The 15,759-nt window shown below is 38.0% G+C and overlaps 1 protein-coding gene across 9 annotated transcripts in view; it reads right to left on the reverse strand.

The window, feature by feature from the left end:
• The window catches only part of MCC (MCC regulator of WNT signaling pathway), a 200,412-nt gene that overhangs the window by 120,385 nt on the left and 64,268 nt on the right, over positions 1-15,759 (reverse strand). The window contains exon 1 of one of the 9 annotated variants that reach the window (XM_040541687.1): positions 5,266-5,649. The exons of the other annotated variants lie outside the window; for them this stretch is intronic. Within the exon in view, the coding sequence (XP_040397621.1) occupies positions 5,266-5,313 (48 nt within the window). The 5' untranslated portion in view covers positions 5,314-5,649. Of the gene's footprint in view, positions 1-5,265; positions 5,650-15,759 lie in introns of those variants that run through there. 9 annotated transcript variants of the gene reach the window in all.

Genomic DNA, 15,759 nt, shown 5'->3' on the forward strand with positions numbered 1-15,759 from the left:
TCTTTAGAAATCTTTATAAACATCCAGGCTACATGCATAAAAGATTCTTTTTATTTTTTTATTATTATTATTTTAATCACAGGTTTTCATCAGCACAACTGGCTCCTTTTTAGAATAAGTATTCCCAGAAATATTTCCCATTATCTATAAAGGTTATCAGATCTTTGACTCCACAGAAGTGGCCTGAAAATATACTTCACGGTACTTTGTAACTAAGTCCTGTATCCCTGACAATATAGTTTGGCATTTAGTACCAATAAGAGACATTTCTCTAGAAGCTTTATGAAGCTCATCAAAGATTTTTTTCATTCTTTCTTCTTCTCTCAGTTTTTCATTACATTTTGTGAACTCCTTTTTCAGACAAGGAAAGCAGACATTAAGTAAAGCTTTGGTGACAGATATACACATAAATACATTCAATATTTGGAGTTTAAAACTAAGCTTATCTTCCAGCCCATTCCATGAATAGTTTAGGAACCCACCACTAAATTTCTCCTACACAGCAGTACACTTTACATATATTAACTGAAGGTTAAAAACAGAACAAGTCACTGACAGAAGCCAACAGCAAGAAATGTTCAGCGATAACATAGAAGCTATCTGACAATGGTTAAGTACCTACATACTTCAGCCAAACCACATCTTCTCTTAGCAGCAAGGATTAAAATGGCAGGTCCCAAAACAGACAGAAATAAAAAACAAACAAACAAACCTCCAAGGGATTGTAACAGGCAGCTTGCTTGAAGTTTCTCCAGTTCATCCATTCTTGACCTAGTTTCTTTCTAAGCTACGTGACTAAACATGTCACTTGTAGCTATTAAAGATTGCTTGAAGGGAACCAAAACCCAGTCACTACCCAAATTCCACATGTGGTTATTGGGTGTCCTTGTCAAGGTGCTAGCAGTGAGGGCTGCAGGGGTGGGGAGGCCTCTGTGTGAAGAGGCCAGGGGCTGTCCCATGCCAGCTGACTCCAGCAGTCCCAACATAACACACACCACTACCAAGGTCATGGCACCTCTGGGAAAATGTATCTAAGAAAGCACAAAAGAACACCACCAGAGAGAGGAGGAGGAAAAAAGAGTCAGAAACAGCACAAGAAACACTGAGGTCGGAGGAGGATGAGGTCGTGGAAAAGGTGCTTCATGGGGGAGCAGATATCCACCACAGCCTGTGGAGAGCTCTCTCTGGAGCGGAACTTCCCTGAAGGAACCACAGCCTGTGGAGAACCTGTGATAGAGCAGAGGAAAAGCGTGTGGAGAGAGGAGGAGCAGGGAGGAACCGCAGCGCACTGCTCAGCCCACCCGCCGCTGCCTTGGGCGGCCTGTCACGGTGCTGAGGGGACGGAGTGCAGCCTGCGGCAAGGCTTGGAGAGAGAAGTCTGGAGCAGACCTCAGCCTGGGAAAGGGGGCGGTAAAGGTGCTTTCCTCATGTGTTTTCAGTTTCATTTTCCCAAATTGAGCCTGTTTTACCCAGCACAGCAACTGTTAAACAATCTCCCTGTCTCTACCTTGACTCATTAGCTGTCCCATTCCTACTCTTCCACACTGAGGGCAGAGCGAGCGAGTGAGCAGCTGGGGTGGCCCTTGGCTGCCAAGCAAGGCTCACCCACTACAGTATACAACGTCAAGTATTATGTCCTGGGCTCAATTTTAAGAGGTATGTTTGCTGAATACCAGCCTGACAGTAGGTGTGAAGAGGTTATCAATAAGACAGAGACAGGCTCACTACTGAGGTACACCACAGGAGGAAAAGAGAGAATGGGAATAAACTGAAAAAAAGCAGGTTCCAACTGGATGTGTAGAACAACCTTTCAACTGACAATCAAGCAGAAGAAAGGGCTGCCCAGAGATGCTGTGCAGTCTCCATCCTTATAGGCTTCCAGACCTGTCTGAATAAAGCTTTGAGTAAACTGGTCTGAATTCAGTGTTTACTGTGCTGTGGGAGAGCAGTTGGTTTACAGTTATCCTGAGGTTACTCCAGCTTGAATTCTGAAACAAAATTTCTGCTCTATGAAAGCAAACACAGCAGAATTTAGTCAGAGAAAAAATGCCAGTTATCACAGGCTCAGTGTTAAAACACCATTAAAATTAGTTTGTATCTATAACCTTAAAAGGTTTATCATCATTTACTTGACTTCAAAGAATTTTGCTTTTTGACCCTTGTTTACCTACAATGAAAACAGCATAGCCACTAAAGAAAGGGAACACTGTCCCAGTTGTAGAACAAAAACTGAAAATAACCACTTATCTCTTCATTGTTCAGTGAAGAACTAAAATCCTGAGTCATGCAGAGGAGTGGAAAAGAACAGTGATTTTTTTTTGTTTTCTCTTGTTTGGAAGAGTGGGATAAACAGAAGCCACTTCCAACCTCAGCTCAGGCTGGATTCATGATCGCCTATGAAACCTCAAGCAGAGGCCACAGCTGAAAACACTGCAGACTGAAATCTGAACATGGCCTGAGCACAAGGCCAGGACTCTCATAGTCCCAATTATCTGTATTCCGGTTCCCATACAGAGGCACTGGTGCATCCTTGGCCCAGTTATTTGCTGGAGTTGGTTGGGCCGCAACAGATTGCTATACAGGTCTCAGGGAAACCATGCTAGTGGATCAAGTCCCCAGCAGCTCCATGCGTGTGCAGCTTCTCTTCCTACCACACATCTGACCCACTACTGGTGGTGGCTGATACTGCATCTTCACAAAATTCTAGAAGAGCATTTGTCACTTACTCTGCAGCTGTTCAACTGGCGAGCATTATCTTCTGCCAAGCATAACGTATTTTATCACTGTGAACAGCTGAACTAACCCTTGAGAAATGCTTTTCAATAGTCGTATTTGCATAGATAGGTTTTATTACACAGCCCCCAACATTTACGGGTTGCCAGAGTAAGTTTTATTTACTGCTCCCACTGTTGTAAAACAATTAAAATGGGTCATGGTACATTTTTTTTTTTGTTTTTCAGAAAAGGAGAGCTTCTATGCTTCGCTCAAGAAAGCCAGAACAAAAGGAGTGGAAAGAGTAGGATCTCTGTCATAGTGAAATGCCTTTAGGTCCCTGGGTTAGTGGAAAAGAACATAAACTGATTTTAAGATCTATATATATATGGCAGCATTAGATTTATATCACTCAGGACTACAATCTCAAATAGGAATCAGAAATTGAATAAAATGATATAGATACAGACCTGTCATGAGACAGAGCAACAGCACGAAGATTCCTATGTCTAAAATACAACATGTATATATACAAACACACCCACATATGAGCAATATGTAATTTAAGAAAACCATGATTTTCTCTCCCTGCCCTCTCCCTTCTCATGAAGTTTATTTAGTTGACTTAAGCAAGCAAAAGAAAAGATACAGATGGAAGCAGAAAATAAATAAATAAATATATATATATATATATATATGGCAAGTGCCACATTTGTCTGGGGGTAAAGAAAAACCTGAAAAATTCTGACCATGCTAAATGAAATGGAAATCTTATTGCAGTTGTCCTGCGGTTCTGAAATAATTGTGTGAATTACGTTCCTCAGCACCAGCATCAAAATCAAATGAACTAATAAAAGTTTCTTCCAGTATTTCCTGTTCTTCCTTTTGACTATAATCAGCATTGAACTATTTCTGGCTTGATTAATATCAGACTTCAAGAAAGAAAAGTTCTGTTGAAATCACTGCATAGGATTACTTGAGTCAAGGCAACATATGTGTCTGTGCTCCCTGAGAGATGAGAACCAAACACAAAAATCGTTCATTATATTAATGGCATCCAGAATTTTGCATTTTAACAATGACATAAAAAATAAAGAAGAGATAAAGTAAACTATGCTATCTCAAACAAAGGTAGTTTACCCACAGGTAGTAGTAGTAGTTTACGTTCTCTCATTCCAGAAAGATTTTCTCAGAATGAGTGTCTTCAGCTCCAGTGTTATGACTCTCTAACAGAACTTTTTAAAGGAGTAGTAAGCACAGTAGAAATTAATGATAATGAAAGGTCCAGCTTCTTCTAAAAGGTCAGAATTTGGACATGAGAGCAAAAATAAGAAAATATCCTCACTTTTGAAACATGAAATTAGCATCTACAAAATTAAATAAGCAAAATTAATGATATGTACCAATGCTCATCACATTAGGACTAAATCTAATTTCATGCACGTCAAGTGCTTGAAACTGAACGTTCCTCCTTTTCTCCCATACATTATGCTTTGTAATAGAATGTGAAGTATTTGAAAGTTAAAATTGGAAGATGAACTATAATCAAATTGGTTAAAGACCTCCCTCAAACAAATGTAAACAAATCAAAAATGTATTTCAGTCACTGTTCTCAACAACATTGTGAAGAAACTGTAGTTTGATTTACAAAGTTAATGTGTCAGTTATCAACCATTTAGCAAACAGTTCTATCCTTCAAACAAGCAACACTTCAAACAAGCGCTACCCACTAATGAGTTTCAAAAATTAAAGTGTTTGCACTTTCACATAATTGGAAGATTACACAAACACTGATGAAAGTGCAACCTACCAGACAACCCTGCTGCCCTAATCTTTAGTCTGAAAGTCCCATCTGGGTCAGGGTGGGATTATGGGGTGTAACTGGTGTGGTGAGATGAGAAGATACCCAAATGCTTTTTCCAATGAGAACTGCTTGCTTAGGCAATTCTCCAACAAAGATTTGGCATCTTTTCTCTTATATCTGCAGTGGTGGTGAAAACTTTTCTTGAAAGGTCCAGGAATATTCAACAACTCTGTCCAGTCTGAGGCTGGAAATATTCACCAATGGGCCAGAAACATGAGCCAAGAAACTGGCAAAGTAGTAACAAGACAAGTGCTTCTGCTAATGCAGATTTTATTTCACTGCTTTTGAAAAATAAAACAAAACTGAATGAAAGACACACACAAAAATTCTGACTCTTCTAACCACAAGTTAACAAGCAGATTTCCCCCCATATATCTTTCTGTCCTCTCTCCTTTCAACATGCCAACACCTTTTTCACCCAACAGGGGTAAAAAATGCCGCACGAAAATGATCACAAGCAAAAGTTTATACCAATTAGTACGTCCAGGATAAGACAGGCACTAGACAACATTCTGAATTGGAAAAAAAAAAAAAGGAAACTGAAATACGGAATAAATAGCAAAAGATTATATACTCTCAGGCCTATATATACTGGAACAACTCTGCCCCTGTGAAATTACACTCTATGTAATTCAACAGTTGTAAGTTATGTTTGTAAGAAAGACTTCTGGTCTAATGACTTCTCTTACCTTCTTACAGCGTGACTGCAAGGCTACTGAAGAGTTCTCCAACAGCATTCAGATGTAAATCTGAAGATTTACAGAGCCACAAGCAGATAAAGGAAAAAAGATCACTTGTTTTGCCTTGTGAAAGAGAAAAAATAGCTGATGGACACATAATGACATAAAAACCCAGGATTTATTTTGTGAAAGAAATTTTGAGGATTCAAGAGATCCTCAAACAGAATCCCTGCGTCCAGTTCCTCTTCTTTCTTTGAATCCTTTGGCCTCTTTGGAGGCAATGGCATCATTTACATTAGCCTTCCTTTCCCTATGAAGTTTAAATCTACGAGGTACGTCTTTCCTAAGAGTTGAAAGAAGTAACTTCTACTTTCCTCCTTTCACCAGGAGAAGGGACTACTTTGTTCATTTTTCTATGAGTTAGGGGCTTGTGCTAATTCATTCACGATGGGTAGAAACATGCAAATGAATAAAAATATGACATATGAAGACAGACTGGGAGAGTTGGGGTTGTTCAGCCTACAGAAGAGAAGGCTCCAGGGAGACCTCATAGCGGCCTTCCAGTACTTAAAGGGGGTGTACAGGAAAGCTGGGGAGGGACTCCTAGTCAGGGAGTGTGGTGATAGGACAAGGGGGAATGGCTTTAAACTAAAAGAGGGTAGGTTTAGATTAGATGTAAGGAGGAAATTCTTCACTCAGAGGGTGGTGAGGCACTGGCACAGGCTGCCCAGAGAAGCTGTGGATGCCCCAGCCCTGGAGGTGTTCAAGGCCAGGCTGGATGGGGCTTTGGGCAGCCTGGTCTGGTGGGAGTCGTCCCTGCCCATGGCAGGGGCTTGGAACTGGGTGGTCTTGAAGGTCTCTTCCAACCCAAACCATGCTATGATTCTGTGATTCTATAGCCATGAACATATATGAACAACGGGAAATCTTACTTAAGTGCAAGAAAACAATTATGATTTTGAGATACAAAGGTTACTTCGCTGAACAGTATTTGAATTAACACTAATCAACTATTATGAGGTGTTACTGGGTGTATGAATCTATGTAAGCAATCATGCAATTTAAACATATCAAGGGTGGAAAGAAGAAAAGAAAGAAAGAAAGGAACAAAATAGTTTAAAGTCTGTGAATGAATCGTTGTCCAGGAGGAACGACTTGGAAGCTGATCGTCATTAACTTGAAAACTTGTCTAGTACACTCACATTCGCCGCAGTCTGTTGAGTGAGAAAAATCACAAATCTCTTATGCACATGAAAATACAGAAACATAGAAAGTGAGCTTAAAAATAATAATAAAAAAATGCAGCTGGAATGGTAGATGTGAGGAGTGAAACTAAGAACATCTACACATACTTTCCAAACATGGGTTCCTGAAAACAAAATTTAGAAGAGTTGTATAATGGTTTCCCAACGGAAGTGTTAAATATCCCTTGACTTGGGAAGCATACAGCTTGGGAAGAAAACATACACTGGATAACAAAGACACTTTGGGAAGCATTCTTACGTTGACACAGATATGGAGTACACAATTTCATGGACCTTTCTATCTGTAACTTATATTGATTTTCTGTAACTTGTATAGATTTTCAGTTGACATAATTTCAAATATCATCAATGTAACATCAAAAATTATCTGCATCTTCTAAACAAAACAATAAAAAAGTCATATATACAGTTTGCAAAGAACACTTGAAATTACTTCATCTACCCTTATGACCAAACTACCCAAAGGAATACAGAAAAATAGACTAAGGCAATTCCCACTTCATTTAATTGTCTTTTTTCCTATACTTTTTCTACAGTTCTAATTGATCAGAAAAAATAGCTTAGTCTGCAGTGGACTTTAGAGCTTCCTGAGAATGTATATGATCTAACAGGTTGGACTTTGAGCTGCAGAGCTTTCCTCATACGTATCTTTCATTTCAACTAAACACTAATAGGAATGTATTTAACATCCAACATTAATACAAATAAATATTATCCATCCTGTCATAAAAATAATACAGCTCAGAATACCGCCCTGAGATCTAATCTCTTCTCTACTCCTTTTGCATTACTGTTGTACATATGAACTATTCTGCAAAAGCACCCCTCTAGACTAAGCACAAGACTTACAGTTATGGAGACAATAAATAGTTATGATACAGGAAGAAGAGAGCAGATACAAGGAGAGTAATATTGTATTAATACGCAGGTTGAATGGTGACACAAGCACATACATTACTGACCTTCCAGGGCTTGTCTAGCCAGGAAAGCAATATAGGATAGTATAACTTCCTGTGTATTTGCTCTTATTTTATATTGATCCAAAAGCTTTTTTTATTTTTTTTTTTCCTTTTTTTGGCTCATTTCAAATTGCTTCCAAAGTAATATACCTCAGGCCAGAAAAGGGCATGCTTTTAGTCAAAGTAGAGTCTCACTCAGGGAATTCTACCACCATAATTACAGCTGTTTAAATATAGTAGCGCACTGGCTAACAGCACAACTGCAAAACATCCCTGTGTAGACAAGCCCTTACTGTTTGCTCATGTATAATGTGGGAATAACTACTTCCTTTCATTACAAGTGTTAATTAATTACAATACTCTAGATAATAGAACATGTATTCTTTTCATATGAACATTAAATCTCACCATTTTTTTTTCAGATTGGACTGTTTTCTTAAGCTCTCCTCCAAAAATTACTGTCTTTAGGAGTTCCACAATATAATAGCTATCCCCTTAGCTTAGGGCAGGATGTGTCTTGCCTGGAAATATTACTGAAGTTGTTGCTCACCTAAATCATCTGGAAGGATCATTTTAAAAAAAAATAATGACCTGGCACTAAACAGAACTGAAATTGCTGCTGCTGCTTCTGGAACATTCCCAGCTCTCCCAGGTGTCTGGGATGTCACACAACGGGTAACCAGTGAACTTGATGCATACATGAGAGGCTATGAAATAAAGGGAAATGCAATGTTGAGGGAATCTACAGGAGGTTTTAAAAAAAACAAACAACTTCCAACACTTGGTTACATCTACCACTACTGCTTCTGTAAGAAGATGAAAACTTGGACCAATGTAAGGATGGTCACCTCAGATGTGAAACAGCACCATTTTGAACCATCAAAACCTCACACGTTAAAACAGGTTTGTGAACTGAATAATTCATGAAAGAATATGGAAACCCAACATAAACACCTCCCCTGCTGACTGCTGGGATAGGCTGTTTTTTGGAGAGGTAAATAAAGAAAAGGAGGGAAGCTGACTTGATTTACTGTCTTTAGTGACTTTATTGAAACACATACAGTAGAAGAGTATTTATCCAACTAACTTTAGAGATTTTAGGCCTCCAGACTAGCACCATAGCTATTTATGTAGCAGTAGATATAAATTGCTACATGGAGAAAAGTAGATCAAACACTCACCAATACATTTCCCTGTTGTTTATCTATGGAAGCTAATATTGGACTGTATTAGTACTTCCCTTCAATATCTCAAGGAAACTTAGCACACTTTTCTGAATTGAAAAGATATGGATGTAGAAAGCTCACTTGAACTAAGATTACAGTCTTGCATATATTAGAGAGAGAACCTTGGAATCTGTATCCAGAAATGTAACTCAGAGTTTTCAAAGCAGTCAAAGAATTTCAGAGTCCAAACTTATTTCCCTGGGATTTAGGTATTCAGCTTCCATGGAGTCATTTCAAAAACTCAGATGTAGTCTTTCAAAGGAACACCATGTTTATTTCTTATGACAATAGGGACTACTACAGCATCCAAAGACTCCCTTCTGGATAACCCCTGCCAGTGCTTCTTGGCATGTGAAGCACAGTTTACAGATGAGGTACAGGTATTCCCAAGGGATTCACAATGAATGCCATGACCTATATATCTGAGAGCCACAGTAGCAAACCAGCACTGCTGTGATGGTGGGAGCTCTTTAGCAGGGGTATGAAGGTGAGTGATGGGGGTGGGAGAAGAGTGGTGCAGAGACAAAAGTGAGGGTGTCTGTGTGTCTGCCTCATTTTGTAACTGAAATCTACATGGCAGGGGTAGCAGAACCATGCATTAGAAGCAAGTAAGCTTGACACGCAGTATAGCTCTTGTCCAAGCCCAAGTAATAAAGTATGATGTACAGGAACAGCCAATGCAAAGATATGCTCTGTAGATGAGGCTGTACAGTTTTGTCATTGTAGGTTTTGTCAGCGTGCCTTCTATGAGCACACTTTTAATGGGAATGCCTTTTCCCCATTGTTGTTATGCTTGTGTGTTGTAAACATGAGGTACATTCTCATTCACAATTGGGAGTTTGTGGTGGTGTCTTCTCCTATATCCACATCCACTCTGCATATTCCATAACATTTTATTTGTAGGAAAACAGAACAAAAACAGACAATAGCACATACTTTAATGCAGGGAACATTTTAATGTTAATTCTATACTTCACTGTTTTTAAGATGTGCCCTGCTCTGGCTTTTTAAGTCAAGGTGGTTTTTTTTGTTTGTTTGTCTTTAAAATCACAACTGGATGCTTGCACTTAAACATAAACAGTAAGCATCTCCTGAAAAATACCAACTGTCAAAAATACTGTGTCTATGAAAAAAGAGAGAATTCAGCAGCAAAAATTAAGCAATTTGACTAAAACTATTTACAGAATCAATGGCAACACTGTGGTAAGAACTAGGCAATGGCGTATCACTGGCAGCAGTGTTTAACTTCACAGTAGCAAAAATTAGAAGAGTAAGAACAGTTTTATATTTGACACGTTATAGCCCAGTTTCAGTATTTGCAAAATAGGTAAATTCCTCAGGCTTTATCCAAGACTGAAATACATATTCATAGTTTGTAAAATTAGATTTTATGATGCATAAAATAGTGTTGTTTTTATTTAGATAAATTAGTTCTAAGACTAAACAAATCACTTTAGGGATATAAATATGCAACTTCAACTCCCACCCCTCTAAGGCAAGGCATTAAGTCCTAATATTTATTTTAAAATTAAAATGCAAATGGATAAATATGTTCACAGTACTATTTTTATCATGTGTTTCTGTTGCACTTTTGGTTTCCTTTTTATATTACAAACTCCTTAAGACAGAGGAAAATTAAGACACTGTTCCTTTGTACAGTGCACTGTACAATCCCAAACCTTAGTATCAACTCAGGGCAGCAACTGTTGAAACATGCACATTGTAGCCATCTTTTTACTGAACTATAAAGTGGGACAGCTGGAAATTGCTATACAAGAATAAACAATTACACATATATTTGAATCTGTACAATAACTGGAAACATTTAGAAGCTAATTTAAGGAAGAAATGACTCAGAGAAGTGCCCAAAAGTAGGTGACATGACTATATTGGGCAGGGTACCCGAAGTGTACAAACAGCATAGTATTGAACTCTTGTGAGGATATTTCCAAGGTGACTAGAATCCTTCAGAAAATCTTATAACCTTCACCATGATTTTGTGGCAAAACAACTGAGAGAAAAAACACACTCCCCCCCCACCCCGAAAATATATATCTACATTGTTTCCAAAAGGGCAAGCTACAGAATAATGTCATAGAGTATGACAGTCTCTAAATAATGTTTCACTGCAATGAGTTATCAATGTCCCTGCTACCTTTAGAAAGCTAAAATATTAACACTACCCTGAAAAGAATTAAGTTATTCATTCCATTAACATCTAAGCCTCAGGAATCTGTTGTAGACAGGGATTAGTTTAGAGCAATAAGCACCCCGCTTCTGACTGGCAGATGTTATAACCACATCAGAGTAGTCTGAAGTAAGTCTGTTGGAGTCTAGAAGAACTTATTTTCAGTAATGCTGCATACTTTCAAAGGGAATGTCTGGACTTTTAAAAGTATGAAATAAAAGCTATAGACTTAACTTCAGCTGAAATATAACTAAATAACTGAAACCACTGCTGTGTTGAAAGAAGTACAACACCATGATTTATTAGATGTTGGTATAATGAAGCTATCCCATGCAGAAAACAGCTTATTTAAAGCAGATGGGTTCGTGTGTTTCTCTACAATCATTTTGGGTGCTCTATTACCTATTTTATTTAATAATGTAAGCTTGATAGTTTTTCTATGTTATTTAAATAGATCTAAGACATTTCTAGCAAGGGTAAAATGGTACAAGAAAAAATCCATAAGATAACATGAAGGCAAAAGATATACCCGGTTGAGAGATCCCAGCAATGAGTCTGAGGATTTACATCTGGAATAGAGCTTGCTTGCACTGAACGATTAAGTACATTTGAAATCATGATGCTGGGTCAACACTTAACTCTGCACAGAAAGATCTGAAGAGGGTTTTATTTTTCAGAGTAAGAATATCATGCTATCTGGTCTGATGCAGTCTCGTTCACAGTCTCTCTCCACCCAGTGCTACATGGATGCCTTTTGGTACAAGGCATGTGGTTCTCAGATGGACTCTCAAAACGCAGTGAAAACTACACTGCTGTTTCTTCTGCTATCCAGACATGTTGGCTGGAAAAATACAATTGAAGTGAACCAGAAAAGTTTCTATTCTGATTTATAGAAACTGTAATAAAAGAATTCATGTCACATGTATTCTAGAATTCAGCTGAATTCTAAAACAAGTGACAAAGTCACATAGGGAAAAAAAAAAGAAAAAAAAAAAAAAGCAACGTACTAAAAGTTGCCAGTATATCAGGGATGCTACCCTGTAGAGCAAAATTACATTTTTATTTACCAGGCTCTAAATTACTGTAGTTACTTCTTTACCTAAGGTATCAATTCAAATTTTCTGTAAGAACTTTTCCTTTATGCACACTCAGTTTGTGGTTTTTTTTAGGCATTTTTCATAACTCTCCCTAAGGTATCATAATCTTTCATCATTTAAAGAAAGATTTCTGTTCTCATGCTAAGGTACTGCGTATGCCAGTATGTATGAAAGACAGAGGTAAAAAGCACCTAAGCCTTTGCTATTTTAGTAGTCTGTTTGCAATCAACCTCCTCAACCATATTATCAAGCTTCCTTCACATACCTTTCTAGGTGCTGAGAGGTACTGTAAACATAAAACTTCAAAAAGCAAAAATAAATCTGAATTTGGCCCAGACTAAACTTTCACATAATATCCAATCTCCACATGAAACTAGTTCTAGAAAACCCAGCACAATTTACATGGGGAGGGAAGGGCTGAGAAGAGAGGAAGAAAAAAAATAATAATAATAAAAAAAAAGTAATTTTGTGGCAGAAAGTGATTGATGCTTCTATGAGAGGGTTCTTCATCTGGTATGAATATTACTTGTGTAGTTTGTCTGCACTGTCAAATAAAATATAGTCAAAGCAAAACTTTGCATTCCACACTCAGGTAGGGCAGTTCCCCATAGAAAAAAAAACAGAAATTCTGCATCTGATCTACACTTCTAGAGTTTTGATAGCACACCTACACTAGCCAACAACAAAAAGAATACATGATTTCAGCTATTCTTACTGAGCTGACAAAAAATTTAATGTAGTGTCAGTTATATTGGCAAGAAGGCAAAGAATAATTATTCTGGATACCTAGTATGGATAGCACACTCAATCAAAGTCAGCAATTACATTTAAATACACAGAGATCCAAGAAAAGGATGCATGCCTATTAGGATCAAGCTTTTAATAACAGAAGTAAAAGATAGAAAACTTTACATGAAAGCACTTCACTTGTGTCACTAACTATGGTATCCCCGCACATAAACCACATATGCAGTCCCTCAGCATGGCATTTACATAATTGTGAGCAACACAACTGACGACAGACATTAGTGTTGAACTTCACAGCACTAAAGCAAGATTTAGCAAGTGTCATGGAAGCAATTTACAAAGGTACTGCCCTCCAGCTGTCTCTCTGGCCACAAGCTGCCATTCTTACAGCAGAGGCAGCAGAAGACACTGCTCAGTGGCTTCCTGACAAAACACGGTGCCTTACATAACCTCATGTTTATCTGTACTCAACGCCATTGATAGGTTTTATTCTAAAGTGTTGTTAGCACATATTCATCTCATTACAGCAGGCAGGAGATGATGGACTGATCAAAACATCAAGACTTAAGGTAAACTTTAACTTCAGAAAATGCTGGCAATATTTGGCACAATGCCATGTCCTGAAAGTATCAGATCAGTCTATTAGTACAGTAAGTAGGAAATACAAATATGATTTCACTTTCAGATTATCACAACTGTAACTGTATTCCAGTAAATTTGTAACATTTTGTCTTGCCAAAACCACCAATAGCTGACAGAACAGAACATTCTATTTTTGTACGGTTACAAAAGTCTGTGGAACAGCTTATGAAGCCTTGGAGCAACACACAAACTGTGACCAGTAAACAGATACGGATGGTACGATTCCTCTAAATTTGGACAAAGTGTTCAGCTGCCCTATCTCTGACTGCCAGACTAAATCACCATTATACCACTGACCCCTGGAAAATTACTATTAGAACAGCTCATCAAATAGGTACTTAGCAGAGGAAAGAAACAGATATTTCTCATGACACAAGTTCACAACAAGAAAACACGATACAGTTCTTAGGAATACTGCAAGATCCAATCATCAATACAATAATCAAACAATACACAGAAGTACTGTTTAATGTCTTAGCTGCAACTATTTACAAATACACTTACAGACACAGAAACACATACAAATATTCAAAATGTATGTCTTCAAAAAATCCAACGACTGTTTCTGGGACTTTTTCTTTTCTTTTACAAAGACATATTTAAAGCGTTTTCACAGGTACTGAGTAATATAGCAGATATATTTATGATAACGTCTTTCATTCAATCAATTTCTCATCAATATCAACTGCAGTAGTGATGCTTAGAAAATGGTAGTGAAAATTTGTTCCATCCTGCAGGGACAGCTTGCTCCCAAGCTCAGAGCAGCTACAGTAGTAGGATCCTGTTCTTTAAAACAAAGAACACAAGAGTCAGTCTCTGGCCTCAGGCAGCCGCTAACTTACACATCAGTGGCTACACTTTCCAAATGAAGAGTGCATTGTGCAGCCTGGCAACAGCTCACAGCTGCTGAGTTGTGTCTGCCAAACACAGCCAGGGCTTAGAGCAGATCAATGGAAACAACCAGTGAGTCTATACATTCATGCATCCATAGCATATATGGCTACCAGGCACTAAAGGAAAGCAATGAGTTGAACACAGATATTGGAGGATGCATACTGGGCTGGAAAGAAGAAAAAAAGTAAAGGAGAGCAGAAGCATGGGTTATAGCCTATCTGCCAATCTGTAAGAAAAGAGAACACGGATGACATACAACCTGAAAATCACTTTGGAAAGAACAAGAGTCTAAGAGTCCGCTGGGAGTTTAAGATAGACGAGCCAGACCAGATTTACACACGAACAGAAATCATAACGTTGTCAATAAGGAAACCACATTGCCATAGGAAACTCATTTCTCAGACATTTAACAGCAGAACAAGCATTCCCAACAGTGGTGAGTCCAAACACTTCTGGATATCCTACCTGAATTTCTTCACTTGTTGCTCAAGGAAGGGCAATATTTCTAATGAAGGAGCATTTAAGCTAAAAGCAGCCAGGCTTTATGCCGGGCAGAGTTAAAACACAGGCATCTGTTGGAATGGCAATATGTAGCAAAAACCCAAATTCCCTTGACAGTTAATTACATTGCATAACTATGGCTCTAAAGACAAAACACAGTCACTAAGACAAAAAAGACATGGTTTGTACAAATTGCTATGACTCTTGAAAACCTTGATGATTATACCAGGATAATTCTTATGAAATGATCTTGACATTCTTGTTTTATTTCATCTAGTATTTTCATCTCCAACAAGACCAAACACTCTGTGTTGACGAATAATTTATTCCCATGTCAAGCCCTTTTGTTAGTCTTTAGGAGATGGGTCACCAAGTGAGAGTAGCTCTCTTAAAACATTGATACATCAAGATAGCAAACTTGCTGTAGTCAAGAAAGCATGATCTAACCATGGCATATGGATATGTCAACAAAATTCAATACAAAAACAAATTCTTAATTTATTGAGATTAAACAGGCATTCACATAACAAACTTTTTCAAGAGAAACAAGTGTAAAGGGGAAATGTTAGATCAAGTACCCTCTCCTCCCAAGGACCTCAGCCGAAGTCACAGATGTATATGATTATCAAATGATATAGTTTAAATCACAGAGAAACATGGAAGCAGAGTTTATGAAAGAGCTAATTCTTTAAAACTGCTATCTAAGATGTGAAAACTCTCCTGTACTGCCACCTGCTCTTAAGAAACACTGCATAAATGGATGCATTAAAATGAATACATTTATTTTCCACATCCTTTATTGTCAGCTACATATCAGAGCAGAGATAAAGATTCAGTGTAATTACTGCAATCTCTCCAGTTTCTTTGATAACTATGCCCTATTCAGTAAATGTCAGACAGAACATTACTTTGGAACACTGGGCAGTCTGGATTTTCAATAACAGCTAAGTCTGCTCTGTGATTCATAGCAGATATGGTTTTCAA

This window comes from Cygnus olor, chromosome Z, assembly GCF_009769625.2.
Source record: "Cygnus olor isolate bCygOlo1 chromosome Z, bCygOlo1.pri.v2, whole genome shotgun sequence".
NCBI lineage: Eukaryota > Metazoa > Chordata > Aves > Anseriformes > Anatidae > Cygnus > Cygnus olor.